Genomic DNA, 26,101 nt, shown 5'->3' with positions numbered 1-26,101 from the left:
CTGTGTATTTCTTTTCTCGGAAGCCACACAAGGAACCTGTGTGTCTGTTGTCCCTAACCACAGTGAGATGTTCGATAGGTTTGAGGGGAAGCTCAGTCCGTTGTGGTACAAGATAACCGGAGGCCAGATTGGAACGGGCTGTGGAACACTTAACGATGGCAAGTCTCTGTACTTCAGTGGCCCCGGAAAAAGGGAAGCAAGGACCATCCCTCTGGACACCAGGAATATCAGGTGAATAGTTAATTGGTATACTTCTCCATGAACATAGTACTTACCGTGCCATGTGTTCTAACCTACAACACTCTGTTCTGTTATTGAGGGTTTACATAGTAATGTTTCTCTATATAGATTCTGATATATAAAAATAAAGCATAACTTTATAATAAAATAGGCAGTTTCTGCAAAACTTATACTCCAATTCATTAATCAGCGTACAGTCATCACCAAGGCCTGTGTGTCTAATATATGTCAGCTTGGTTTTCTAAAGTTCTGTGTTATTATGAAAACTATTTGGTATTAATTTTAATATATGCCAGGAGAAACAAAGAATTTTTTTCAACTTTAAATTCTGTGTCCAAAAATGTCATGACCCCCATTTATCTAAATTTATTTGTATTCACTTATTGAAAACTGTTCCAGAAATTTAAAATACCTACACTGACACCTACTGGTAAAATAAATAAATGCTTAGTTTTAAGGGCAAATGAAATAGTAGCACACCTAAAATAAAACTGTGCGTTTTTATTTTTAGTCAAACTATTTTAGAATTGGAAGAAAGGAAACCAAAGAAATGTTTGAAACTTTTAGACCTTCTTCTCACTAAAATCTGGGGTTCTGTGTCATAGTTTTTCTGCCTTCGATCTCTTTCCCTTCCTTCTGAGTCCTTGTCACAGAGGTGTGCCTGCCATGTAGGTTGGTTTACTGTGGGCTGAGGCATGGTTTACATCACACTGAGTGAGTGTCAGTTGTGAAAAATTAAACCATCTGAGTCTAAATCAGTAATACAGGTAACTATCTGGCCCTAAACAAATACAGCATTCAACTTTTTTTTTTTTTTTTAACAATTTTTGTTGTTGTTGTTGGCTGCATTGGGTCTTCGTTGCTGTGTGCGGGCTTTCTCTAGTTGTGGCGAGCAGGGGCTACTCTTCGTTGCGGTGCGCGGGCTTCTCACTGTGGTGGCTTCTCTTGTTGCGGAACAGGGGCTGTATGCACACGGGCTTCAGTAGTAGCAGCACGCAGGCTCAGTAGTTGTGGCACGTGGGCCCTAGAGCACGCGGGCTTCAGTAGTTGCGGCGCGTGGGCTCAGTATTTGCGGCACCTGGGCTCTAGGGCGCGCGGGCTTCAGTAGTTGTGGCACGCGGGCTCAGTACTTGTGCCTCGCGGGCTGTAGAGCGCAGGCTCAGTAGTTGTGGCGCACAGACTTAGTTGTTCCGCAGCATGTGGGATCTTCCTGGACCAGGGATTGAACCCGTGTCCCCTGCATTGGCAGGCAGATTCTTAACCACTGCACCACCAGGGAGGTCCCAGCATTCAACTTTTTAATGTTAGATTTTTCCTCCTGAGTTTCCAAGGATAGTATCATCTCAATTTAAAGGAATTCCCATTTCAGTGATTTCATTAAATCATATCAGACTGTCACAATGAAGTGGAATTAAACTGTTTCCTTTTGTTTCAGTAATTATTCCAGAATAAAATTAATGGTCATATTAATTAACTTTTTCAAATGGTTACAGAATTAACTTACTATATAATCTTTGTAGTTTCTGTTTGTCATATGCCCTTCGAATTTAAAAGTAGTACCTAAGAATTATAGGAGTTTTACTTTTTAATGTGTCAAAATACAAAGGGCTAAATCTCTTCTGAGCTCATCTATTTGTAAGTAAACTGAAGTGTTTTGGGATTTTTTCCCCCAGACTCGTTCAGTTTTATATACAAATTGGAAGCAAAACTTCAGGAATTACCTGCATCAAACCACGTGCTAGAAATGAAGGTAAGCTGCTATATTTCCATAGAAATTACAGTTACTACTAGCAAATTAGTTCTTTCTCCTCCCAAAGTTTGGCCGGGATTTTGTAAACTGATACACTACCTTAGATCATTCCTTCTCTTCTCTCCTCTATCAGTGAGTGGGTAACTACATAGAGCCTTGGTCTCTAAGATTCCTCATCCAGATCCTTAAGCCTGTAAACAGGGAAACCTGTTCCTTTATAACTTTACACGGGAGGAAACGAAATTGCAGAGACTCTTACATTCAGCACGGTTTAGGTCTAGGAACTTGTTTGCATAGGGTATTGCTGAATGCGGATCATACTCTGCTTCCCCCCCCGTAAGCATCCTGAGGGTACTAGAATCCTTTGGTGGAAGGAGCAGTTCTTGTAGTAATAAACATGAACTTTTACTGAGTACCTACTATATGCAAGGCACTGTACCAAGTGTTTTATCTGTTAATGCATTTAATCCTCCCCATACCTCTTTGCCATAGGTACTATTATTTGTCCTATTTTACACATGTAGAAGCTGAGGCACAGAGAGGTCAAGTAACTTACCCAAGATCATTCAGTCAGTAAGTAGATAAGCGGGGAGTCAAACCACTCATGCTGGCTCTAGAGCCTATGCCTTAACCACCATGCACACTGCCTCTCTCCTTGCCCAGAACTCTCCTCTCTCTAGGCATCCATACCATCTTCTGCCTCCATGATTCAGTGCTGAAAGAAATTCATAAGGCTTGAAACATACATAGATGGCCTTCAGTTGCTCTACAGATATGACGGATTCCTTAAGGGACCCCGCATATGAGTTGGTTCCTGGTACAAAATCCATGAGCTTCTCAGATAGGTTTTCCTCCAAACATTGACCTCGTAAATAGTATATGAAGAATTTTGCAGCTTCTAAGTTTGTTATTCTCTCAGGCATGACTATGTAAAACATATTGGCTTAAACACTATAGTACCTGTTAGTCAATAGAGCTACCAATAGCTCTGTTCATCAATTCTAAATGTCCTTGGCCATATCATCACTGAAAGCTTCCATGACTTTTTCTAAGTATCTCAGTACTTTTAGTCTAGTAATTATCCAGATAATCTGTTTACTGAAGCAGCAGTCTAGAAACTTATATAGACTATTTTGCATTTCCTAATCTCTTGACAAACATTTATTAAGAATCTGCTCTAAGCTAGACACAGTTCTAGGTGGCACCGATACAGTGTCACTGAAAGACGGATGCATCAGTCATGATGAGCTAGGTTATGCTGCAATAACAAACAACCCTCTAAATCTCTGTGGGTTAAAACAAAAAGGATTTGTCCTTTGTGCTGCATTTTCCTCATGGGTCATCTGAGGTCCTCATTCCAGCACCCAGGATAATGAAACAGCTGCTGGGGAGCTTCTGGATGTTGCCAGCCACGTGGCAGAAGGAAAGAGAGTGTGTGGTAAAGGGGACAAGACATGCAGACTACCACATGCCAGGATGGGAAGAACTAGTGGGGCAATGATGAGCATAGCAGACAGAAGCCCTGCCCTTAAGGGAACTTACCTTCTAGTAAGAGGAGTCAGAAAATCAACGGTAACGAAAAGAAATAAGCAAGATGTTAGATTGATGGGCTAGACAGAAATAAATAAGCTGATGAGATGGAAAGTAAACTTATGCAGGGGCAGATGCAGATTTCGATAGAATGGTCTGGGAGGGCCCTCACTGAGGAAGTGACATTTAAATTGAAATCTAAAGGGTGAAAAGGAGCCAGCACAGGAGGAGCTCAGGGGAGGTTTTCCAGTCAGAAGAAACAGCAAAGGCCACGAGGTGGAAAAGAATTGTGGTATTGGAGGAAGAGAAAGAAAGCCAGGTGGCCTGGGGCATGTGAAGGTCGAGGAGTGCTTGGGGGCGAGGGGCAGGGGCCCAGTCAGGCAGGACCTTGCTGGTCGTGGTAGGGAGGTGGGGTCGGAATCCACTGTCGTCAGGGAAACCAATTGGAGGCTTTTAGGTCAGGTAGTGACGTAACCTGATTTAAGTTTTTACAGGATCACCCTGCGGAAACAATATGTAGTTCAAAGCAAAGGAGTATTTCTAGAGCACATACTCTGCCCACACAGACACAGGAGCTTTGAGGGATGCAAAGGTAGATGGGGTCCTGTCCCAGGACATTGCTAGCTGATTGGAGAGGTAGAGCACTTTAATGTTGTCCTTGACCCTTGTAATAAAATTATTATTTAAAAATAGTTTGTGGTTGGCACAGTGTAGCAACTGTGTGCATGTGCATATGTGCATGACTCTTCTGAAAATTACAAATCCGTACCCCTATTTGTATATGAGAAAAAAAGACCAACTCTGGCCAGAGTACAGTGGAAAGCATGCACTTACTGACCTGAAGCTCTGCTCTATACTTAACCTCTGATTACAAATACTCTTGTCTGCCCTGTTGGGCTTATTCCCCTAGGATTCCTTTAAGAACACAACTTTTTCTGGACGACTCTGAGCCATTTTCTTGAACTCACTGCTGCCTGTGTAATTTACATCCCACAGGCATTTCTCAGTCTTTTATTGAAAAGTGGTTGTTAAAATGTAAATCTGCCTAAATCCTTGAACAAATCTCTTCTAGTGATGAAAGTCACAATTTTTTACATACTCAAGCTGAAGCCTCAATTTACATATTTGGAATTAAAATCAAAATTAGGCTATCTTCAATAAGACTGGGAAGATTGTAGATGAAATTGTAATTTAAAAAGGGAAATGTTTTATGTTCCTTAAACACTCAGTAGATGAGCTAAGATGGCTTGGTGTATTCAGATGGACAGTGTTTAGATGACACGGCTGAAGAGGCTCAGCGATTGATATAAAATATGGATATTGCTGTTTCCCTGTCTTGCATTTCTCCATTCCTTCATACTTATCTGCAAGGCACTTCGTTGTCCTGCAGAATTGGGGCCCTCATCTCTGTAGATCTTGTGGCTGCCTGAAGGTATAAGTGACACTCCTGAAAAAGTTAATGAGGAGAAAGGCAGCAAGAAGAAACCAAATGGAGTATGGACCTCTTGAGCTGTGTTTCTCATATTCCTGTGTACATCTGAATCCTTTAGGAGGCTTTCAAATGCAGATTCTGATTCAGTAGGACTTGGGTGGTATGCTGCGTAACAAATCATTCCAAAACTGAGTGGCCTAAAGCAACATCTGTTATCTTCTAGCTTCTGTGAGTCAGGAATTCAAGAACAGCTTTGCTGGGTGGATCTGGCTCCAGACCTCTCATGAGGCTGCATGCAAGATAAAAGCCAAGACGGTGCAGTCATCTAAAGACTCAACCAGGGCTGGAGGATCTCTTTCCAAGATGCTCACTTACATGGCTATTGGCAAGAGGCCTGTTTCTTTCAGTGGACCTAGCCATAGGCTGCTTGAGTGTCCTTACTACCTGTCAGCTGACTTTCTTCAGAGAAAGACAACCATGAGAGAGCAGGGAAGAAAGTGCAAGCGCCTTTTATGGCGTACTCTCAGAAGTCACACATTGTCGCTTCTACGATATTCTATTAGAAGCAAGTTACTGAGTCCAGCCACACTCAAAAAGACAATTAAGCTTCACTTTTGATGGGAGGAGTGTCAAAGAATTTGTGGACATGTAAAAACACCACAGGTAGAGCCAGTTCCCAGGTGATGCAAGCACTGGTCCTTGGACCATACTTTGAGTAGAAGGTGCTAAAGGACCACCAGTGAGATTTTAGTCTTGTGACGCTTCATTTCTTCGTACTGTATCTGTTTTCTAAATAGGTCACCCAGATAACTATCTAAATTATTCATTTTCTCTCCCTCTCTCTCTCTCCCCTATGTTATTAAATATAAACCATATCAAACAAATTAATATCTACAAGAAAAACTATATTTTGAGAAAACATCGAGGGTTGGAGACTGGAGTTTTCTCAGATGCTCCTCACCTTGACTAGAATCAAAATGAGAAAGAGCCTAGCTTCAGTGTTCTTCATGAACTTTGGTGTGGTTCTCTCCCTTCTCCAGCACATGGGTCTCACCTCCACCCACTGAAGCTCCAACTGCGCATGTCTACACGCATACACAGCATACTGTCTCCCCAGAGAGTTCCTATTCTTTGAGCTGTTTTTATCCTCTCGTCAAACACGATGATTTCTTGTATTTTAAATATGGTAGGATTAATTCTCCTGAGATTTCCAATTTTTTTGCATCTTAGTCATTATTATTTCTGGCATCACCCCTTGTCAGATGTGGTGACAGTAATTCCATGTAACATCAATTAACCTTAAAAGGCTTTCTTTTAGTTCTATATTTTATCATATTATTTCTTGAAACTTAATTTTAGTAAACTCTTTGCTGTGCAACATGACAGAGGGATTGAGATGTTCTGGTTAGTCAATAATGAGGAAACTAAAAAGTTATTGTAAGAACCATGAATTATTGCAATTACAAAAAGATTAGAGCATAATAAAATTAATATAACAAATGCAACTTTACTGAACATAATTTCTGTGAATACTCAGAAAGCACTTCAATATCCCCAGTCATAATTATGAATATGCAGTGCCAGTCTTAGGAACAGTTATAGAATAGCAATCAGATAGATGCCAAGAAAGCCCTCTGCCCCCCCCACATCAAGTAAAATATATTTTTTTATTAATTGCTAATGATCATATATATATCCTGTTGATTCCTACCATTTCATCATTAGCAACTTTTTCCTTTGCATTCAACATTACCCTTTCCCTGTGTCCTCTTTTAAAAGAAAATTTTTTCTGGGATAGGTAGCAGGAATAGCACACGAAGTATCTTAAACTTTAACATGCATTTCCCTAAATCACACCTGGTGACAGGCAGAGGGAGGTGGGGTAGAAGGGATAAGTGAAGGGGAAAGGTGACACAGAGAAAGAAAGGTAGAACTAGAAAGGTAGAAAGGTAGAGAAAGAAAGGTAGAACCATCGGATGGGAGTGAGTTCTTCTGCTTTGCTATTTAATAATTTGTCTTTATTCAGTCTTCAGTGACCAAGGTCTGACAAAGTGTGAAGTGCCAGTAAAAATTCTGTTCTGCTTAACAGACCTTCACGTTGGGCTGTGCTTCCTATCTGGTACACTGGTGGCACAGAGCACTTCTTGGTTTTGTACTGGGAGATTGAGATGTTTTTTCTGAGTATATAATAATGATATGAGACTTTGTAAAGTTCAGGACAGAATCTAAAATTCAAATACGTAATCTGGAGTGGATTTTTATGTCCCCCTTACCAACCTACTCATCACCCATACAAAGCTGAGTGGTCTTTAAAAAGAGCTTATGTATTTTTTTCCCCCCACTTCCTAGGAGTCAGTGCATTAGAAACTGTCAAGAAATTGATGAGCCTTCAGGTCTATGAATTCATTCCTTGGAAGTTAGATGAATGTGCCCTCATCCTATGAGATGCAATCCTGCAGTCTTGCCATTTCAAATAATACTGTCCCTTGCCTTTTTTGCCTCTAGGAGAGCTGTCTAAGTAACTGGATTTATGTCTTTTAACTCAGGGCTTGTTGTTCAATATTCAAATGACAATGGGATACTCTGGCATTTGCTTCGAGAGTTGGACTTCATGTCATTTCTGGAACCACAGATCATTTCCATCGACCTTCCACGAGAGGCAAAGACACCTGCAACAGCTTTCCGATGGTGGCAACCCCAACATGGCAAGTTACTGCTCACCCCAAGTTTCCTGGTAGCGTTTAGATCGTCCAGTTAAAGCCACGTTGTGCTGTGTGTTTCTTAATTTGCTGTCGATTTCTAGATAATTTGATTTAAAGCCACAGTCATAAAGATATTCCTATTGCTATATAATGAACCTTCTCTGACTGCCTTTATTCATCTGATTTCAGGGAAGCACTCAGCCCAGTGGGCCTTGGATGACGTCCTTATAGGAATGAACGACAGCTCGCAAACTGGGTTTCAAGACAAATTCGATGGCTCTTTAGATCTGCAAGCCAACTGGTATCGAATCCAAGGAGGTCAAGTCAATACTGACTGTCTCTCTATGGATACTGCTCTGATATTCACTGAAAACATAGGTATACGTTTTCACCAGATAAAGGGAGAATATTTCATTAACTGGAGGATTAAATTAACTAAAACCCAAAAGCAGATTCTCTAATGCAAAACTGTGTGCATAACTGCCTGCACTGAGGGGGGCTCTTGGAAGTAAAGACCTGTGTTGTCCTTTAATGTAACTTGGTGAGCCCAATAACAGTTTGTGCAGGAACTGTCTTTCATGGCATGCATAATATGACTAAGGTTTCTTAAAAGTGGGGCAAAAGTACCTATCTGAAAACATTCCCATGTTTCATAATTTGCAGTATTACAATTTGCAGACTCTCTATTAGCCTGTCTCAAGATGGTAAAGCTTTTCAAGTTAGAAGCCTTCCATATTTCTGAGTCTATGCTAACTAGATAAAAATAGTCAACGTGAGATGAAAAGCCAAAGCACATGTGAGACACTATAGATAAGACATGAGTTTTGTTTGCCACTGAAAGCACGATGAGCAGAAACACCAAATAAGAAAAGAGCACAATTATGTGCTTCCATTAAACTTTTCCTTTTTTGTAGGAAAACCTCGTTATGCTGAGACCTGGGACTTTCATGTGTCAGCATCGACTTTCTTGCAGTTTGAAATGAGCATGGGCTGTAGCAAGCCCTTTAGCGACTCCCACGGTGTACAGCTCCAGTATTCTCTGAACAATGGCAGGGACTGGCATCTTGTCACCGAAGAGTGTGTTCCTCCAACCATTGGCTGTCTGCACTACACAGAAAGTTCAGTTTACACCTCCGAGAGATTCCAGAATTGGAAGCGGATCACTGTCTACCTTCCACTCTCCACCATGTGAGAATTGTCATTTGGCTACATGTCAGAACTTCGGGTTTCTATCACCTAACTGGAAAATAATTATGATGCCACTTGGCAATTCTATTACTCTCTCATGATAATCATGCATGGAGTATACCGGGGGGAAAGAAAAGTTCAAGGTGCTTGGGTAACAATTTTTAAATGTGGTTAAGAGTTCCGAGAGTTTTCCAAGGCTGAACTTTTCTGTTCTTCAGCAAGGTGAAGGCTGCCCACCAGATTCAGTTTTTAAACTGTTGTAAAAACAAATATCTACCCAATAACCAGACTGATACTTATCCACATGAAGCAGTTTGTGAAATCATCACATGTGGAAGAGTATCCTTAGTTGTTTGGGTTTTTTTGTTTTTGTTTTTGTTTTTTTTGCGGTACGCGGGCCTCTCACTGTTGCGGCCTCTCCCATTGCGGAGCACAGGCTCCGGACGCACGGGCTCAGCGGCCGTGGCTCACGGGCCCAGCCGCTCCGCGGCATGTGGGATCTTCCCGGACCGGGGCACAAACCCGTGTTCCCTGCATCGGCAGGCGGACTCTCAACCACTGTGCCACCAGGGAAGCCCCTGTTTGGGTTTTTTTTAATCTCAGTACCGGAATAAGAGTAAAAGGTTCGTTCTTTGGGGATGCTCATATCCTTTTACATCTTTCTTCCCCTCCACAGTATTTCAGATCACATTCAGGTGTTATATTAGGGCTTACAGCAGGCTCCCACTTTTGTGGTTTAGGCATTTGCATAATTTGGGGATCTTTCTAGGAACCAGTGTGTACTATGGTGGGTGGTAGAGATTGTACCCTCCTGGGGCTGCTCCCCGCACATCCCTGTATCTCCCTTCCACTGCTCTGCTCTGAATTGTAGGCAAATTGTCCTCTGTAAGCTGCATTTGCCAGCTGCATGTGTTTGCTGGCTTCCTGATAGATTTAGAGAGTAGCAGATACTGGCAAGAAATTGGAGGGTGGAAATAAAGTTAAGCCAGGGTGTTCCTTCCCCTCCCTTTCTATCTCAAGTGCATCTTGGCCAACTTCAGCAGCTCTAGCTTCCCCGAGATGTCCTTCCATGTGACACTGGCCCCTGGGCACTAACCTCATCTCCTCTTGTGTCCCTCCATCTTTGGACTTGTAGTGCTTCCTGACTTTGTTAAACTCTGGTTTCCTCACTGCCCCCATGCTCTGCCATGAACTGTGCATCCAATTCCTTGTGTTAAATTCCCTCTGTGTTAAATATTTACAGTGGTTTCCATTTTCCTCGTTCAATTTGGATTCAGAGAGGCACAAACAAGTGGCAGAGAAAAAAAAAACAAACACAGGAAATCAAAGCGTTTTAGTATATAACCCAAAATAGTTTCCTGTGGACCCCAGAGCTTTAAAGAGTGCTAACTTGTAGCTCATTTACTCACTTTATTTTTATTCAACAAACATTTATTGAATATCTATTATGTTTTAGATCTCTGACACAAAATGAATAAGTTGATGCCAGGATCCAAATATATTATTTAGGGTAACAGGTATCTAAACAGTTATCTTATAAAATGATAGCAGAAGCAAAACCCAATGGTATTATTGAAACACAGGGAGATACTACCTAACTCAGTTTGGGGAGATCGGAGGGAGATTTCTGGAGGAACTGATGTCTGAGCTGAGTCTAAATAAGTGAGTAGAGCTTGTCTGAGTGAAAAGCACTCGTTGGGGAGGAGGGGCGTATGTGCTGTTGTAAACCGAAATAGAATCCCAGAGGCCAGAAGAAACAAGAGTTTATGGGGAAGTGCAAGGATTCCATGCTATCAGAGTATAATTGTGAGGCAATAGGGGAAGACGAGGCAAGGGCAGAGGGCAGACAATGAAAGGGCCGTGTATTTATTAGAGGTTTGGCCTTGACATTGCATGTGTTGGGGAACCATTTCAAGGGTGTAAAGCTGAGTGTCGATGTGACTAGATTTCTGTTTCAGAGCCACCATGCTGGCAGCTGTGTTGCATTGAAGGAGAACTTGTGTAGGGGAAACTATAGCACTTGAGATTTTACTGTTGAAATTCCACTTCAAGTCAGCTGTGTTCTCCTTTCCAAATAACTAACACATTTCTACTGTGCAATCTGTTCCTAAGTGAGAGACTGCTGTTTGGTAAGGCTGCACATATTTCTGGATAAAGTGGTCTTCTGACAGTATATTCCAAATAACAGACTGCAAATATAATAAAAAACATGGGAGTACATCACATCATTCTAGTCTTCACCTTTAAGGGAGCCAGGCCCTCAGGAACCAAAATAGAGGCAGAGGTTGGATAGGGCTTCCATTTACTACCTCAGAAACCATTTAGGGAGCAGTAGAACAGAGACCTCATGGCAAGACCTTTGTAAGATTCCAACTTATACACATGTTTATCATCCTCAATCTCTTTCCCAGTACTGAAAAGTAGTAAAAGCCTGAAAGCAAAAACTAAGGTTCTGCATGTAGTTCAAACACAGAATAAAGTGATAGTTCAAAGTAACTCTCCCATCTCACATGTGTTTAGAGGCTCTTGTATGAAAGAAATGGTGAAATATTTTTAAAGCATGTTTTCTACTCTCCTGTTTGTGGGTCAAGAGTAAACAACATCCATTACTTGGTATGAAAACGAAGTGTCTCAAATAAAGAGGGAACTGGAACCCAGAGAGGGCACTTTAAAGGGAAAGAATTAAAATAAATGTTTTTGTGCTTTGAAGGTTGCCATTCAAACCAAGTGTGTTTTTTTTTTTTTTGGTTGTTTTCTTTTGTTTGTTTGTTTGTTTTTGCTTAGCTCTCCCAGGACCCGGTTCAGATGGATCCAAGCCAACTACACCATGGGGGCTGACTCCTGGGCTATTGATAACGTTGTGCTGGCCTCGGGGTGCCCTTGGATGTGCTCAGGACGAGGGATTTGTGATGCTGGATGCTGTGTGTAAGTTAATAAAACTGGCAGATTCTTTCTTTGTAATGCAGAGATAAAGATGGCTTCTTGATCTCACGACAGATAATTCCTTTTCTCCGCTCATTTTTTTCTTAGGTGTGACCGGGGCTTTGGTGGAACCTACTGTGTTCCTGTCGTTCCTCTGCCCTCGATTCTTAAAGATGATTTCAACGGGAACTTACATCCCGACCTTTGGCCTGAAGTATATGGTGCAGAGAGGGGGAATCTGAATGGTGAAACCATCAAATCTGGAACATCGCTCATTTTTAAAGGGGTCAGATAAGATTCTTCTTCACTACCACTGAATTCCCTACTTCACTCACTGCTCCACACACATGCATTTCTGTTCAGATGATGTATTATTTTATATATAGTTATTGTCTTCTAGGACATATCATGGTTTTAGAAGTCAGGATAGTGTTGGTTTGGGCAGAAGAAAATGAGGTATAAATTGGAAGAGAGAATTAGGGGCCATCTGGACTGCTGGTAATGTTCTGTTTCCTGAGTTGTATGGAAATTACGTAGCTGTGTTACTTTGTGATAATTCCATCATAATTTGATACTTTCCTTTATGTAATTTATATTTCAGTAAAAAAGGGTCCTTAAGGAACATGAATATGCTCATGTCAACAAAAACAACAAAAAATGTTTCCTCTTATATTCACTGCAGTCACTTTTTATGATCACTTAGGCATAAAATTTTTCCTTTGCTTTGGTAATCAGACCTTCTTTCCTCTCTGCTGGAATTATATATGTAAAAATTATATATATACTACTTCTAGAATCTTGACTTCTAGAATGTAGCATTTTATGTGTAATTAAGTATCTAACTTAGAATATTTTTTAATTGATTTTACGGAAGGTCTTTGCTTTTTCCTTTCACTTTCTTTCTTTTCCTCCTACCAATACAACCAGTTGGTGACTTTAAGAAAACCAAACATTTAAGCCAAGTTAAATAACATTCTCAAACATCATTAGTGTATTTTTTGTATTTCAACCTAGATGTTGGTTAGAGGGTTGGTAAACAATTGTGTGAAACAGTGCTGAGCTGACACATCTTCATATGTGAATACATGCTACATCCTGTCTCACTCAGCTGGGGAAATCGGCTAATCTAGGTGTGCAAATGAAATCTTTAACAAAAATCTGCATGGGTTTCTGTACATCCTTAATAATTAACACCTAACAGTTAGAAAATTAGACACCCTGGAACTTTTTCAATTATAGCTAATAGATGCTGACTGTCATCCTTGTTTGAATCCAGAATTCTTCTCAAGTTTTAGATGAGATAGAAAAAGCACTTTAAGGGTCAGAGAGATTTATAAGTCCCTGAGTGCTATAAGGGGCCAAAAGAAATTGAGGCAGGACATTTCGGGGTGGAATCTTCTGTTTTTTTGTGTGTATGTTTTTAAGTCTTGTCTGAGACTTTAGCTCTCATTGCCACTATCTACTTGAAGCAGTTGACAAGACCAAAAAAGATAAAGTCCTGTGATTCAAATATCTTTACCTGATAAAATTTTAAGCAGTAGAATTAAACTGGTCTCTAGATCCTATAAACAAGGAAGACATATAGTCTTTTATATGTTCCCTGTAGCCATCCAAATGCAAGGGCAGCCAAGCATTATATGTGTTGGACATATTATCTATCAGCTCTGCAAGATGCAGAGAGGGCTCAGCGTGTGCCATTCAGTAGGTTGTAGTTTGACCTAGAAAGGCATTCTTTTGTGAAAAAGGAAATGATAGGCTCTTTTTAATGTTTATAGATTCAGGAGTGCTATCCACTATTAAAATAGCTTCACTTTTAGCACAATGGATTACTGAATCTGGAAGAGGATGAGAAAAAAAACATCTGTATGAACTAGAATATATACAGAAGCTGGGCATGACAGTTCCACTGGGCAATTATCAATATCAAGTGCTTAACTATAAACAAAATTTTAAATATGAAAGAAAGATACCTTCATAATTACAGATCATGCCAACTTTCAACAAAATTTCTCCTACAAGGGACTTCCCTTGGCCTTATAATGCAGGATCTGCCTTATAATGCAGGAGACACAGGTTCGATCCCTGGTCAGCGAACTAAGATCCCACATGCTGCAGGGCAACTAAGCCCGCGGGCCACAGCTACTGAGCTTGCGCACCTCAACTAGAACCCACGCACCACAACTACAGAGCCCACACACCCTGGAGCCTGCGCACCACAACTAGAGAAGAGAAAACCCGCACACCACAATGAAAGATCCCACCTGCCTCAACAAAGGTCGTGTGTGCCGCAACTAAGACCCGATGCAGCCAAAAATAAATAAAATAAATAAATTTTTTAAAAATTGCTCCTACAAGATACACTATAAAATGGGTTCTTTTATGGCTGACTTATATTGACCCATGGGAACAATTTTATACTCACATTCCATAATCAAGGGGGAAGAACAATCATATTCCTTTATCTTGATGTTGTCAAGGGATATTTATGAACTGGATCTATTAACTACCCACCTCAAAGCTTTTTCACTGTATTGATAAGATGAAGAAGTGACCTTTCCCCATAAGCTTAACCTCTACATGGCGCCAAGCTGTAAAAACATCCAAGGCCTTCTGTTTGTAAGTGTATGAGGCAGAGGGTAAGGATATAAAGACATGCAGTGATCAAGCATCAGGGACTGAGCAGGGCAGTGAGTTATTATGATAAAAGAAAAATAAGACTGGAAATATAAGGCTTTTACACAGCAGCCTTTAATCCAGGAAGTTTGAATCTATGCTTTGTGAAGTTCAAGGGTGGGTATAAATGCAGTTGCTTTTTCATTACCATATCAAATAATTCTCAAATTCTAAATTTAACATTAGCTGGATATCTCTCCCCAAACCAAAAAATAATTTAATAAACAAAATAATGGTATCTTAAAGGGTGGAGGATAAGTTTCAGAATCTGACATATCTAAGTTCAAATCCTGCTATCCTCACGTTTGCAATCTTGGGTAAGTTACTGTCCCTCTCAGATTTTGTTTCCTTATCTGCAACAGGAAGATAATAATATATTCCCCTTAGGAGTGATAGGTGCTTCTTAAAGGAGTGAAGTGGTTCTTTTAGAACCCAGCATGTTGTAGGCACTCAATATATGGTTACTATTACAAAATCAGTCCCATTTAAAATTTTTCAGCTATTGAAGAATGTACTCTATAATAAATGTTAAGAAGAAGAGGAAGAATTTGCTTTCTCTACCTAAGATTCCATTTGGTATTTGTTAGTTGATAATTAAGAAATCAATAGACAGTGTCCACGCAGTATCACACAGCCCCACACCACCAAAGAGCCACTTCATTCAGAGTCAGACCTGAGAAACCGAAAGGCCTGTTTGTACCTAGGACATCTGCATAGTGAAGTTCTGTTTTACTGGCTGTCACCGCAACCCTGTGTACACACGGAGAAAACAAGCTATGGAGCTGTCAATCCCAGGCAACCAGAAATAGTTAATTAGCAGAAAAAATTACTAAAGCCAATATGATCACTTTCCGCCTTCCTTGTCTTCTCTGCATGAATGGTTCCAGCCTGGGCTTGGGGACTTGCTTAGTTATGCCTTATTTAACTTGACCAACTGGAGGGTGTTGTGTCAGCCTGAATGAGAGCTTCCCAGGGCCGTCACAGCACGCAAATGAGTAAGTTCCTAAGACTCTATGGAACCCTGAAAAAGTTACCTATTAGCTCCCAGCTTCCAGCAGGAGCACTTGGCACATTTTCCGTCTGTTTCCTCGTTATTCTTCTCACAACATGCTGTGATCAAAGGAGGCTGTTTTTTAAAAAGGCCTGTAGATATGTAATGCTATCATTCTTGCACTGCTTTCTATAAGTCACAGCAAAGTGTGACTTGGAGTTGAGACAATGAGATATTGTTAGTTAGGCATAGGGAATGAAAGCCATTGAAAGGGGAAATGATCAATTTTTCCTTCCAAACTGGACCAAGTATTGCTTCTTGATCATTATGTATCATTTAGCTAATGTAAGTTAGATGTATAAAATCAAAGGAAAATAATTTTGCAAATGAAATGAGATTGCCTAACATATGTGTTTTTGTTTACAGGAAGGACTAAGGATGCTCATTTCAAGAGATCTAGACTGTACCAATACAATGTATGTTCAGTTTTCACTTCGATTTATAGCAAAAGGTAAGCCTTTCTATGAGTATGAATTCACTATTTCCCTTCAAGCAAATTTCCCCATGTATAATTCCTCCTCCACAGAGAAGTAACAGATTTGAGGCCTATTAATTTTGTTATATGGGAGAGCTAACATAAATTTGAGTACATAGTGTTCACAAATGTTCTATACTATATATTCCTTTTAATATAAGGGTAAGATAACTACTTGTTTTATAATAATTTCATACAGATGTAGTAATCATACTAGTCCTGTGGTAGTTAAGTTTATCATCATGTCCTTGAGTCTTTTTTCCACCACTTCTTTCTAGCCGTAAGAAATTTAAATTTAAGAAATTTAACTTATGGAAACTTGGGATTTTCTTTCGCAGATGTGAACGGTGAACCCCAAAAGTCAACTCTGTCGTTCTGACCTTTCATATTAACTAATTTTCTTGACAAGTAATGCCATTTGGATATAATAAATTCTCAAGTAGATTTTCTGTGTATTCTGGGATTTAAATGTTTGGCCCTTTGTAGAACTGTGATGCCTACAGAATAAAAAAATTTTGATGTACTATTTCCTAGATGAAATACAGAAAGATATGTGTTCATATCTAAGAAAAAGAGGGAGATACTATTGTGTGAAAATGCAAGATTTGGTGTGTGTTTTGAGATATATTTATACAGAAATCCCAACCCATCATCACTTTAAGTTGCCTCAGAAGCATTTGGACTCTAAGGTGTCTATGTGAATATAAGTCAGCTTATGCATCAATACAAAAAAAATAGTCTAAGATCATACCACTTCCCCATTTTTATAATGATGTGTTCATGCCTCTGTTACCTTCTTTCTAGGTACCCCAGAGAGGTCCCACTCTATTCTATTACAATTCTCCGCGAATGGGGGAATCACCTGGCACCTGATGGATGAATTTTACTTTCCTCAAATGACCAACATACTTTTCATTAATGTTCCCTTGCCATACACTGCCCAAACCAACGCTACAAGATTCAGACTCTGGCAACCTTATAACAATGGTAAAAATGCACATGTTCTCCTGTGATCAAAACTGACTGCTGCACGTTAGCATGCTTGCTCCTCAGGTGTGGAGGCAGGGTTTGTCAGCTGAGTGGCTTCGCTATCCACAGTACCTTTTACATGCTTCGCTTTTGAGGAGTCGCAAGGAATATTTAGCTTTATATATCTTTATCTTCATACTTGACTATGTATTGTCTTCGGGCTTGACTCCTAAGTTCGCTTGATGTAAATACAGCTAAATACTGTCACAGAGTGAAGGTTTTTAAAATTTAATCCAGCTCTACCGTTAGGTATTCATCAGTTGTAATTACATTTTTTACTGAATTCATTTAGGAATACATAGTTCTTTTTTTTTAAATATTTATGTGTTTTTGTTTTTGGGGGGGTTTTTTTTTGGCTGCCTCGGGTCTTAGTTGCGGCACGTGGGATCTTTCATTGTGGCGCGCTCTAGTTGTGGCGTGCGGGTTTTCTCTCTCTAGTTGTGGCACGCGGGTTCCAGAGCACATGGGCTCTGTAGTTTGTGGCACTTGGGATCTCTAGTTGAGGCACGCGAGCTCGGTAGTCGTGGCACATGGGCTTAGCTGCCCCGCAGCATGTGGGAACCTAGTTCCCTGACCAGGGATCGAACCCGTGTCCCCTGCATTGGAAGGTGGATTCTTTACCAGTGGACCACCAGGGAAGTCCCCATAGTTCTTCTGAGTATGGCACTTCATTAGTGAGATAGAACAGCATTACAGCAAAAGCTGTGACAAAGTGAAAGGGACTGACACAAAGCAGATAGTGCCTGAGATAAAATATTCTTATCACATACACTTGCCTTAGTGATAAGCTAACGTGAATGTATAATTTAACAGTATTTTCAAATGGCGGTTATAGAGAAGGATTTTACAAATTTATAATGTTTTATTGCTTCCTGTAATTCTACTAACTACTGATTATAAAGGACCAGACTCTACCAAATTATGCATTTAATGGCCTAAGTAAGCACAGAGACGTCATATTAAGCAGATTCTTTGCAGAGGTAACACAGAAATGGATAAGAAAGATGTATTTCCATCTCTAAAATTTAACCTGAACATTTCCTTTATAACTAGTAAGTCAAAAAATAATTTTAATTTACTGTGAACAGAAAAAATAATCTTGTATAATCACTGAGGAAAAGTCCAAAAAAGAAATGCAACCTGGGCTTCCCTGGTGGCGCAGTGGTTGAGAGTCCGCCTGCTGATGCAGGGGACACGGGTTCGTGCCCCGGTCTGGGAAGATCCCACATGCCGCAGAGCGGCTAGGCCCGTGAGCCATGGCCACTGAGCCTGCGTGTCCAGAGCCTGTGCTCCGCAACGGGAGAGGCCACAACAGTGAGAGGCCCGCGTACCACAAAAAAAAAAAAAAAAAAAAGAAATGCAACAAGTTTCACAGTCCAGAGGATAGTTGTCTTCGTTATGTTTGGAATGCTCACCAATTGTTCTTCATTGTTTTCACCAACTGCTTCCAAAATAAGAAAAGGGAAGAAAGCTACTAGGATTAGAGCAGTGATAGGATTAGAGAGGGAGAGGCACATGTGACTTCATTTAAATCATCAGGTTGTTTCTACAGGCTCCTCTTTACAGATCCTTTTTTATATTTTGTAAGAATTCTACTAAAAGTAGGAATCAGTGAAAAAGCATCCTTGAGGAATCTTGTTTCTGCTTGGTATGGTCTTATCACCTTGTTTCCAGTTAAATCCAAGCAATGCTTTACAAAAGCACTGAGCTCACCCTTCTTATCTGCTCAGTTATATCTTCCTTAAACACCCTGCCTAAGTCGCTGAGTCAAATTCTGACAGCCTAAGGAGTGATTTTCCTAGTTTTCTGTATGTCCCCACATATCTTCAACTAAACATACAAGTTTTGAGACGCTTTAAGGGGAAAATAAAGTATTATATAACACAGAATATTTTCTTCTGTGTAGTTTTTAACACCTAAATAAAATTGTGCATCAAGCCAGTGTTATAATGGCCATGATCCTTCAGCCTGAAGGAAGCATGATTCTAAGTCATGGGTTGACTCTAAAAAGTCCTGAGTTACTCCATGAATAGACTAGTTAGTGTAACTCAGTACTAAATCCACAGGCTGACCACCCATCCTCACAGATGCCGGTATCTTACAGAGTCCCCTAAACCGTGAAAGCATAACTCAAAGCCCACTCTTGCGGTGGAGGGTCCATAGCACCGCTGTGACAGGAAGGGCAGCAGACTCTTACCAGCCTTCTGAAATTACTGAAGCTGCTCCGTGCAGTGTCAATTTAATAGCCCTGAAAGCTTAATTTTTTCACACTTTAATCCGTGTAAACACACTTACATAGTTTGTGCTTCTTTGTCTAGAAGGCATTTGTTTAATCGGTTGTTACTGAGTTCCCTCTGTCCTTTACTTTCTTCCAATGAGCAAAAATGTCCACCTGATTTTCACCATTGAAAAAACTTGCTTTATCCAAAAATGCCTTAGGTAAGAAAGAAGAAATCTGGATTGTTGATGACTTCATCATCGATGGAAATAATTTAAACAACCCTGTGATGCTTCTAGATACTTTTGACTTTGGGCCCAGAGAAGACAATTGGTTTTTCTACCCTGGTGGTAACATTGGTCTTTATTGCCCATATTCTTCCAAAGGAGCACCGTAAGTACTTAATTGAGAAGGTAAAAATAAAACCCCTGCTCTATACAGGTCACAATGATCTTTTGCCTAAATGGTGTTTTCTTGTATAACAGCGAGGAAGATTCAGCTATGGTGTTTGTTTCAAATGAAGTTGGTGAGCATTCCATTACTACTCGTGACCTGAATGTGAATGAGAACACCATCATACAATTTGAGGTACTTGATTTTGTTCTATTAGAAATGCTTTAAATTTTATCTTGAACAAAAGCTAGGAAAGAGGAGGAAAATCTCAGATGATTTCATGCGTTATGACTTTCCATTTTTGTGCAAGGACAAAAGAGATTTTACATCATAATTCACTTTTATTAGCAGAACCAATTGTTCTACTAAGGTTTATTTCTGAATTTTGCTCCTTTATTTATGACATAATCTCCTCACCTACTACAATGGGAAATTGTCAAAATAGCTTATTTCAAACATTATAAAAATGAAAAGGACCATACTATTCTAGTAGTATTATAGTCACAATTTTTATATATTACTTAGGATCCAGGTCAATGTAACTATACCATGCCAGCACATTTATATAATATTTATCATGGTGTCATGAATTTTACAGATAAAATAATACTATACTGTTTCTTATCATTTCTGGGTATTTCATGAATATTCACGGACTCATATTTTTCAAGACAGCAAACTAATAATGTATAAAAGAAAAACGTTTATATATTTCAAAAGCTTAGATAAAATCAGCAGAACCAAAGGTACATTGTGCTAGGGTTCAATAGTATTAACTTTTTTTTTTTTTGGCCACGCCACATGGCATGAGGGATCTTAGTTCCCCAACCAGGGATAGAACCCATGCCCCCTGCAGTGGTAGCATTGAGTCCTAACCACTGGACTGCCAGGGAATTCCCATTAACTTTTTTTTTCTTTTTCTTGTTTAATTTAATTTTTATTTCTTATCAGAATAAATTTGATTACAATGTTGTGTTTGTTCTATGTGTACAGAATCTGGTTCATTCATACGTATACATATATCTAATCAGGTTTAGACTCTTTCCCATGTTGGTCATTAACAGAGCGTTGAGTAAACCTCCCTTGGCATCCATTAGGTCCTTCTTGATTATATATTTTATATGAATTATTAAATGCATGTTAACCCCAACATCCTAATTTTTCCATTCCTTTCACCTTTTTCTAAGTCTGTATGGGCCTTTCTCTGTGGAAATATGTTCATGGGTATCACTTTTTAGATAACACTAGTAAATGATATCATCGGATATTTGTCTTTCTTTTTCTGACTTACTTTGTGTAGTATGATTATCTCTAGGCTCATCTGTGGTGCTGCAAATGGCACTGTTTCATCTTTCCCATGGCTAATATTCCATTGTGTACATGGACCACTTCTTTTTTGTCTGTTCATCTGTAGATGGACATTTTGGTTGCATCCATGTCTGGCTATTGTAAATATCACTGCAGTGCACGTTTGGGTGCCTGTGTCTTTCTGAATTCTGGTCTTCTCGGGTTATAGGCCCATTAGTGGTTCGGCAGGATCATATGGTAGCTCAATTGTTACCTTTTAAAGGCACCTTCATTCTGTTCTGATTAGTGGCTGTTACCAGTTTACATCCCAGCAACAGCATAGAAGGGTACCCATTCTCGGAAACCCATTCAGCATTTATTGTTTGCAGACATTTTTTTCTGATGGCAATTCAGACTTGTGTGAGGTGATACCTTTTTGTAGTTTAAATTTGCATGTCTCTAATAATTCTTGATGTTGAACATTTTTTCATGTCTCACGCGGTTGTAGGTAGGAGGCCTCAGTTCCTTGCCACATGGATCTCTCCTTAGGGCTGCTTGAGTGTCCTCATGACATGGCAGCTGGCTTAACCCAGGATGACTGATCCAGCCCGCGGTCCCCAGGACTGTCGTGGCTTCGGCTTCAGGGGCCCCTCCAGAGCCGGCAGCCTCAGTGAGGCTGCCCTCCCCTCAGGCTCCGGGGCAGTTCAGTGACAGTGGAGGGAAGAGACCCCGAGCCAGGAGTTCCAGCTCTGTGGAAATGTGGGCTCTATTCTGGGCACAGGGGGCGGGACCGCTGTGCCCCAAGGCCTTCCGGGAGGACCCCATTAACTTTTTTTGTGTGTGTGGTACGCAGGCCTCTCACTGTTGTGGCCTCTCCCATTGTGGAGCACAGGCTCCGGACGCACAGGCTCAGCGGCCATGGCTCACGGGCCCAGCCGCTCTGCAGCATGTGGGATCTTCCCGGACCGGGGCACAAACCCATGTCCCCTGCATCGCAGGCGGACTCTCAACCACTGCGCCACCAGGGAAGCCCCCCATTAACTTTTTTGTTGTTGTTGTTGTTTTTGTTTTTGCGGTACGCGGGCCTGTCACTGCTGTGGCCTCTCCCGTCGCGGAGCACAGGCTCCGGACACGCAGGCTCAGCGGCCATGGCTCACGGGCCCAGCCGCTCCGCGGCATGTGGGATCCTCCCGGACCAGGGCACGATCCCGTGTCCCCTGCATTGGCAGGCAGACTCTCAACCACTGTGCCACCAGGGAAGCCCCCCCCCCCCCGCATTAACTTTTGAAGATACTTGTTTCATAGCTGAAATCTATACCAACCATTGGACAGTGCCTAATTTCATCAAAAAGCTTGAATATTTGCTCTAGATTAACTGTCTGCATACTCTAAATTAGAGTTGTTTCTTTCATCTTAAAGTCAGAGACCAAATGATGCCTTAGTGGAAAAATTATTCTCTATTTTAAGCTTTCTGTTATATTTTCTGATTTTATTTTAAGTTACTTATATAACCTTCTGTTATATTTTCTAACATTTATGCTTTAAATGTTAATAAAAAGTAATCCCTGTGGCCCTTTCAAGAGTTCTGTTATCAGAAGAATCTAGGTAGAGACAAATGCCTATAGCTGAAAAGTTTATCAAATGTCAATAGTTTATTCATCATAAGGTAAGAGGAGTAAGTTCAACAACAACAAATATTATATAAATATATCTGGTTGCTCTGACAGCAAGAAAATGTTGACCCCAATTGGAAGTGGGAAAATTTTTTCATAGAAAGAATCACATGCTTTATTTTAGTTTAATTCACTTGAAAGTATGAAAAAGGAGTGGAGTGGTTATTTCCCTCATGGTTAAAAAGGTCTTTCAGAGAATATTCTCCCTATGCCAGGGAAATAGTGACAATAATTGTATTTTGTCTGTTTTAAAACTGAAAACATACTGAAGATTCTCCATGTTCAGTACTTTGGGGATTATTTGAAGGTATCACAGGAAGGAAAGTAGAAGGTCTTCTTTCCATCCAGCAGTCTGAAAAAAAAAGCTAACGGTTAGGATTAGGGAAGCAGTCTTTTCCTTACGATTTGCTTGGCTTGGCAGTGAAAGTGGGCTAAAGGTAAAATTTGGAATTCCATGCCAACCTCTGCCTTATTCACTTCCTAGCTTTTTATGAAATGAGGGAAAGTAAATTTTTTATGAGGCCCTTTGAGGTTCTTTATGAAAAAGTGTTATTTAAAAGTAATATGCAGTATTACTCAGGCAAAACAGAATTTCATGGTGTTAAGTATTTCAGCAAGACAGTTCCCAGGAAAATGGACTCTCGAGAAAATAATGAAGTGGTGAATCATTTCAAGGCTTGTTGCTCTGAGGTAATTTGTATCATTTTTTTTTCTTCACCAAGATCAATGTCGGATGCTCAACTGATAGCTCCTCTGCTGATCCGGTCAGACTGGAATTTTCCAGGGACTTTGGGGCAACCTGGCACCTGCTGCTCCCCCTCTGCTACCACAGCAGCAGCCATGTCAGCTCTTTGTGCTCCACAGAGCACCACCCGAGCAGCACCTACTATGCGGGGACCACCCAGGGCTGGAGGAGGGAGGTTGTGCACTTTGGGAAGCTGCACCTTTGCGGGTAAGGACCTGCTGCTTCGCACCATGTTCTTCTCATTTCACAGTTTTCTCCGTGATGTCATGGTTGCCTTGCCACTTTATCAGGGAAATTTTCACTTTACATTTCTTCCTTAGTTCTCCACTGAAAGTAGATCAGTGGATGTTTAAAACATAGGAAACTGACATACTACTAATTCATAGTTTGAAGATAGATTTAAAGGAGCACACCCTGGGCAGCACCCCGTCCTGGGGTTCATATCCCCATGGGTCTTTATTAGATCAGTTAGGAAGCAACAGAAATATGGTTTCCCTAGTGTTATAATCTGTCTCCCTTCTGCTCCCTACCTCACAATATAAATGCAGTTAGAATTTTTACTTTCGAACATCTGCCTATGTCTTTCGTGCAAGGAGAGGGCACATATGGAGGACGGAAGCCTGCAGAATATTCCAGGTGTCTCATAAAAAAAAAAATTTATTAGTGCTCTTTCCCCAGGCATTTCTACTTTTTCAACCTTTCTCAGCATTCTTGTTACATATATTTGACTCTTCTGTTGAAAAGCTATTTGGAGATAAAGGACTTCAATTCCAATAGAAATGAAAAGCATAGTTCAAAAAAATAAAACTAATAGTATAAGTGAACAAAGAGAGGAAGTCAGCAAAGCAGTCTGCCTCAGAATTTGTCTTTTCTCTCAGAATAAAAACTTAAGGGCATGCCAAAAAAAGAAGGAAGTACTAATATCATACTTTCAAGATGGAGATAGATTTACATTCCTGATGTGAAACTCAGCATAATTAGAAGTCTTGAGTCTTCAAGCAAAACTGCTAACACCTATTACGTTTCCAAAAGGGTGAAAGTGAATCTTCAAAAGTCTTCATTCTAGGGCTTCCCTGGTGGCGCAGTGGTTGAGAGTCCGCCTGCCAATGCAGGGGACACGGATTCGTGCCCCGGTCCGGGAAGATCCCACATGCCGCAGAGCAGCTGGGCCTATGAGCCATGGCCACTGAGCCTGCGCGTCCGGAGCCTGTGCTCCGCGGCGGGAGAGGCCACAGCAGTGAGAGGCCTGCGTACCGCAAAAAAAAAAAAAAAAAAAAAGTCTTCATTCTCTTTGAACATAAATCCATTCACTCCTCATCATATCATTAGCAAAATTTTTATAATTTGATTACTAAATACTAATATTTTGTGTTATCAAGTAAGTAATTTATTAATTCTTACTATTACACCAGGATATTATTCTATTAGAAAATCTAATTGTTTTTTAAAAACAAGCATTACTAAGCAAAACATCCTCAAGATTCTTTTTTTTTTTGCGGTACGCGGGCCTCTCACTGTTGTGGCCTCTTCCGTTGCGGAGCACAGGCTCTAGAGCGCAGGTTCAGCAGCCATGGCTCATGGGCCCAGCTGCTCCGTGACATGTGGGATCTTCCCGGACTGGGGCACGAACCCGTGTCCCCTGCATCGGCAGGCGGACCCCCAACCACTGCGCCACCAGGGAAGCCCTTCTCCTCAAGATTCTTTCGAAGTGACAGCTGAGGAGGCAAGGAGAATCTCTGAAGACCAGGAATAAATAGAGCTGAAGACTCAGCCAGCACAACCGGAAAGCTGCTATTGGGGTGTTTGGGGGTGGGGTGTGAACTTGTCTATAGCAGAATTGAGCAGGGGGAAATAGCTCAGGAAAAATTTTTTATCCAAAATCAGTCGTGTTATTTAAGATCATATGTTGAGAGAAATATAAAGAGGCTTACCGAAAAAGTGGAAGAACTTATTAGAAAAATGCTGGGGAAGAGCATGGACTCCACTCAGGAAGTTTGGGGGCATCAGCAAAAGGAGTTCATGATCCTCCTTTTTATCATGCTATGTTAATGTCAGTCAGCAAACTCCAGCTCTCATCTTCTGGAACTCTTAATTCTACATTTCTAGAAAAGAAAATCTGAGCAAATCAGCTACAGCCAGAAGGCCAAGCATTGCAACAGAAACATAAATTCCAAAAATCTGTGCTTATGGGCAGTGCAGGCAGGGGAAAATGGCTGGATGAACAATCACTTCGGCTCCTTTGACCAATACCCATGATCATTATGGTACTGTGAAAAGCTCCAGGTTTCCTTTTTAGTGGACCGCTAATTTCTCCCAGTTGCTCAGCTAAGAATTAGATTAAATAGAAAACAACCCTAAAGATAGGGTGAAGGCCATGATTTTAGATTGTCTTAACAGTTGAGACTTGCTTCCGCAAGTTCCCACATGAAAATAATCCGATTTAAAGGCGTATGATATACAGTCACTGCCAACCAGAGGTACTAAATGAAACTACCCACCCCAGGACAGTGCTCCAGGATCATGGAGCCTGCATCATTACCAGTTGGCTTTGTCCACTAGGCTGTACTTACACATAAGGCATGGAGATGTAATTTGAATGAGAGAAATGCAGACATCTGTATTTTCACTGACTGGTATATTGGGAGTCAGTTTAAAATATACCTCCTCTAATTATAAAGGTACAGAACTTAAACCATCATGTTATTTACATTCCATGTGATTTTCATTTCTATGAAAGGAAAGTAAATCTGTTAAGGAGGCATGCGCACTCTCACAGTGGTGTAAACCTACCTT

At 40.6% G+C, this 26,101-nt stretch overlaps 1 protein-coding gene across 1 annotated transcript in view; it reads left to right on the top strand.

The window, feature by feature from the left end:
* RELN (reelin) overlaps positions 1–26,101 on the top strand; it is a gene marked incomplete at its 5' end in the record, with an annotated part of 523,328 nt that overhangs the window by 421,979 nt on the left and 75,248 nt on the right. Inside the window, 12 exons of the mRNA XM_082662360.1 lie at positions 24–231; positions 1,914–1,990; positions 7,499–7,657; positions 7,844–8,032; positions 8,569–8,842; positions 11,627–11,767; positions 11,873–12,050; positions 15,855–15,939; positions 16,768–16,950; positions 19,432–19,603; positions 19,696–19,798; positions 23,286–23,515. Coding sequence (XP_082518486.1) covers positions 24–231; positions 1,914–1,990; positions 7,499–7,657; positions 7,844–8,032; positions 8,569–8,842; positions 11,627–11,767; positions 11,873–12,050; positions 15,855–15,939; positions 16,768–16,950; positions 19,432–19,603; positions 19,696–19,798; positions 23,286–23,515 — 1,999 coding nt within the window. The remainder of the gene's footprint in view (positions 1–23; positions 232–1,913; positions 1,991–7,498; positions 7,658–7,843; positions 8,033–8,568; positions 8,843–11,626; positions 11,768–11,872; positions 12,051–15,854; positions 15,940–16,767; positions 16,951–19,431; positions 19,604–19,695; positions 19,799–23,285; positions 23,516–26,101) is intronic.

This window comes from Grampus griseus (assembly GCF_964374135.1).
Source record: "Grampus griseus genome assembly, chromosome: 9".
NCBI lineage: Eukaryota > Metazoa > Chordata > Mammalia > Artiodactyla > Delphinidae > Grampus > Grampus griseus.
Note: the sequence above shows the minus strand (reverse complement) of the source record. Positions and strands in the feature narration are given on the sequence as shown.